The 3,423-nt window shown below is 37.8% G+C and overlaps 1 protein-coding gene across 1 annotated transcript; it reads right to left on the reverse strand.

Annotated features, from left to right (window-relative positions):
• Window positions 1-1,211: 1,211 nt before the first annotated feature.
• Window positions 1,212-2,403, reverse strand: LOC122652324 (zinc finger protein ZAT5-like). Its single transcript, XM_043846035.1, has 2 exons — window positions 1,342-2,403; window positions 1,212-1,305 (listed from the first exon to the last, which is right to left on the reverse strand). Exon 1 carries the CDS (start codon window positions 2,382-2,384, stop codon window positions 1,344-1,346), a length of 1,041 nt encoding a protein of 346 aa, XP_043701970.1. The 5' UTR covers window positions 2,385-2,403; the 3' UTR covers window positions 1,212-1,305; window positions 1,342-1,343.
• Window positions 2,404-3,423: the final 1,020 nt, after the last annotated feature.

Consider the following 3,423-nt stretch of genomic DNA (forward strand, 5'->3'; position numbering starts at 1 on the left):
AAAATGCATACCAAACACAACCATAATTACATACACACCTTAAGAACTATTGGGACCTTAGAGATCTAGTAGGTTATTAGTTGAGTAGGCCTTTAAGTAAGGATACACTTTGGAGGGACTAGGGAGTGATTCATGACTTAATGATTCATGATTCATGAATAATTAGGTGTGTGATATGGTTAGGCTTTGAACCAGAAAGTAAGATGGGGAATGTGCAAAAGGGGAAAAAAAGGCGCATGGTTTCTCATGTACTAAAAAAAAAAAAAAAACACACCGCTATATTTGCCGATGGAAGATAGGTAAACCCTAAGATCCCTACTCATATTAAGTTTTCGATAAAAACAAGACATTGAAAACTTAGAAGGTATTCATGAATGATGGGATTATAAATATGCATGCAAAGCATATGCGAATATATAGAAGAATATTTGATTGAATTAAGCTTTGAAATTTGATTTGTGACCAATCTAAAGTCCTGAACCTTTACACATGGCACAAATATATTAGATGATTTAAACCAAGGGGGGGATTTGCCAAAAACATTTAAAAAAGATAGAAAGAATTCCATGCCAATTTCATGCCAAATGAATAAATAAGAAAGAAAACAGATGGATCCATGTGGGGAAGGGAAGTTACCAACTCGTCTGCTTCCTATCCGTTTATTGTTTGTCATTTAATGAGAAAGTTTTAGCTTTCTTGTAAACCAAACAATAGAACCTAATCCACGACTTTTGGTGGTATTGGAAAGCCCAACCCATCTCTTTGCTTTGTAACTAACTGATCACTCACTCTCACACTCACTCACTCTTTCTTTCTCTCTCTCTTGCGATTGGCTTTGGAGTTGTGTATTACACATCGCCCTTGCACTTGATAAAGAAAACAAACAAAACTAGGTATAACGGAAAAAAAAAAAAAACCCAAGAAAAAAGAAGAAGAAGCAGAAAAAGATGCTTCGTCACTCACTCACCTTTCGTGAATCAAAGGCCACCCATGAACACGAGCCACTTACTTGCCAACCACAAACAATTCAGCTTCAGCTTCAGTTTCAATTTCAATTTCAATTTCAATTTCAACTGGGGAACGAGATAATTAATATATGATTTATAAAAAAATAAAATAAAATTAAAACAATGAAATATGAACAAAAGAATCCAAAGAACTGATCATAAATTATATAAGAATTATAATAAAATGAGTGATGATGAGGTTTCTTGAATCATATAAAAAAATTTAAATGAAAAAAATTAATAATAATGCCTGGTAAAATTACTGTAATTCACAATGATGATCCGGTTCCCAGATCAAGGAATGAGGAGAGATGCCTTGTTATTTCAGTTTCCGTGCTAGTAATGGCAATCTACCAAAGCAGATGCAGAGAAGACAAGAGCAGGTGGTGGTGTTTGTTGCTGTTGTTGTTGTTGTTGTTGTTGTTGTTTTGAAGTGAAAGTGAATTTGGATTCGGAATGATGGTGATCGTCTTCCGATGGCGCCGGAAGGTTAAGATCCAACTCCAACACATTTCTTGGCTTATGGGTTTCCTCATCGTCAGGTGATTCAGACGCCGGCGTCATCGTCGTCGTCATCATCGTTGTTGTTGGCCCAGCAACGCTTCTATGTCGTCTCATGTGACCTCCCAAGGCTTGGCCAGAAGAGAATTCAGAACCACATATGGAGCACTCATGGACTCTTGACTTGTTATTGTTGTTGTTGTTGTTGCTGGTATTGTTACTATAAATGCCTCTGTTGTTGTTGTTGTTGTTGTTGTTGTTGTTGAAACTGTTGAGCATATGGGGATGGAGAGGAGGGCTATTTGTATTGAATTGAGATTCATCTTCTTCGGGAGATAAGACTAGTGATGATGCTGATGCTTTCTTATTCTCTTCCATCATAGCTTTAGGTTTCTTATGACTAGCTCTATGTCCTCCAAGAGCTTGAAATGAAGGGAAACAACGATTGCAAGTCTTGCACTCATATACATAAAAACCTGCTTTTCCACCAGTGGTTGTTGCCGCCTCCGCAAATCTTCGGCTACTAAATCTTTCTCCGCCACCACTACCACCACCACCACCGGTACTGACTTCAATTCGTTTTTGACTTTCACGGCCATGACCCTGGGCCAGGAGAATTAGGCAATTAGCCATATCCTCTTCTTCTTCCGTACTCTCATGACCTGCGAATTGTAATTCCGTAGAGCTCGTCGTCGGAGACGGGAAATTACAATCATCTTCTCCTCCTCCACCACCACCACCTGCGCTGGACGAGCTTGTGGTATTGTTCATGGCTAAAGCAAGAGGGGAAGGTGCCCTTTGCCGTTTGGTGCGTTTCCCCTTAACGATATGTGATAGGTCGTTGGGTCCCATGACTTCTTGATCTTGAGCTTCCATGTCCTGGTGATCCTTCCAACCACTAGCTACTTTGTAGATTGAAAAGACAGAATTGAAGAAGAAGAAGCAAGTAAACTAAGAAACAGAGAGAAATAGAAAGATGAGAGGAGAGAGGGAGAGGTCGATGGAACAAGCAATGGTGGGAGAGTGGGAGGTTATTATATATAGTGAATGTCATAAGAGTTTTAGTAGTCAAAGCCGCCCCCGTGAACAGTAACCGTGAATTAGTCCTTGCAATCTTCCTTGCGTTTCTAACCTTAGAAGTAAGTTATCTATATAGGGTCATAAGAGTAGAGAGAGATAGATTTTAAAATAATAATAATAAAATTAAGAGTAAATTACATATCACCCCTGGTTTTCAAACAAAACTCAAATCACCCCAGGTTTTTTAAAATACTTATTCCTTCCCCTCTACAGAAACGGTGTTAGTCTGCTTTTAGTTATTAGTGTGAAAAAATTAATTTACCTTTGTCCTAAAACATTAGAATTAAAGTTACAATACTATCTTTTAAAATCTATGTTTGGATGTTAAGGATAGTTTAGGGATTTAAATTTATTTAACTAACTGACATCATCACTTAACAGCATAAAACTAACGATAGGGACTAAATTATCATATTGAGGTCTAATACATAGAATGATTTGAGTTTCATTTGAAAATCAAAGGGTGACGTGTAATTTATCCTAAAATTAATATTAATTTTCTAGAGAGGAAGAAGCTTGTAGAGAAGGGTGGAGAGAGCCAAAAATAGGGAGGTATGGTAGATGTAAAATAGAGAGAGAGAGAGAGAAGGGTGATTAATGATGAGTAGAGCAAAGAAAGGGAGGGACAGATAGAACACAACACATAAGAAACACAAAGAAAGTAACTGAAAATTGGCAAATATAGAGAGAGAGATAGTAAATTAGTAGAAGGAGTTGGGCCACAGGTTGTTAAGGTTTAAGGCCGTGTCACACTCTCTTTCTCACACTTTGCCAACGCAGTCACGAAAATTAAAACTACCACCACCAATGTACGATAGCACGTTAAAGACATGCT

Source organism: Telopea speciosissima, chromosome 2 (genome assembly GCF_018873765.1).
Source record: "Telopea speciosissima isolate NSW1024214 ecotype Mountain lineage chromosome 2, Tspe_v1, whole genome shotgun sequence".
Classification (NCBI taxonomy): Eukaryota; Viridiplantae; Streptophyta; class Magnoliopsida; order Proteales; family Proteaceae; genus Telopea; species Telopea speciosissima.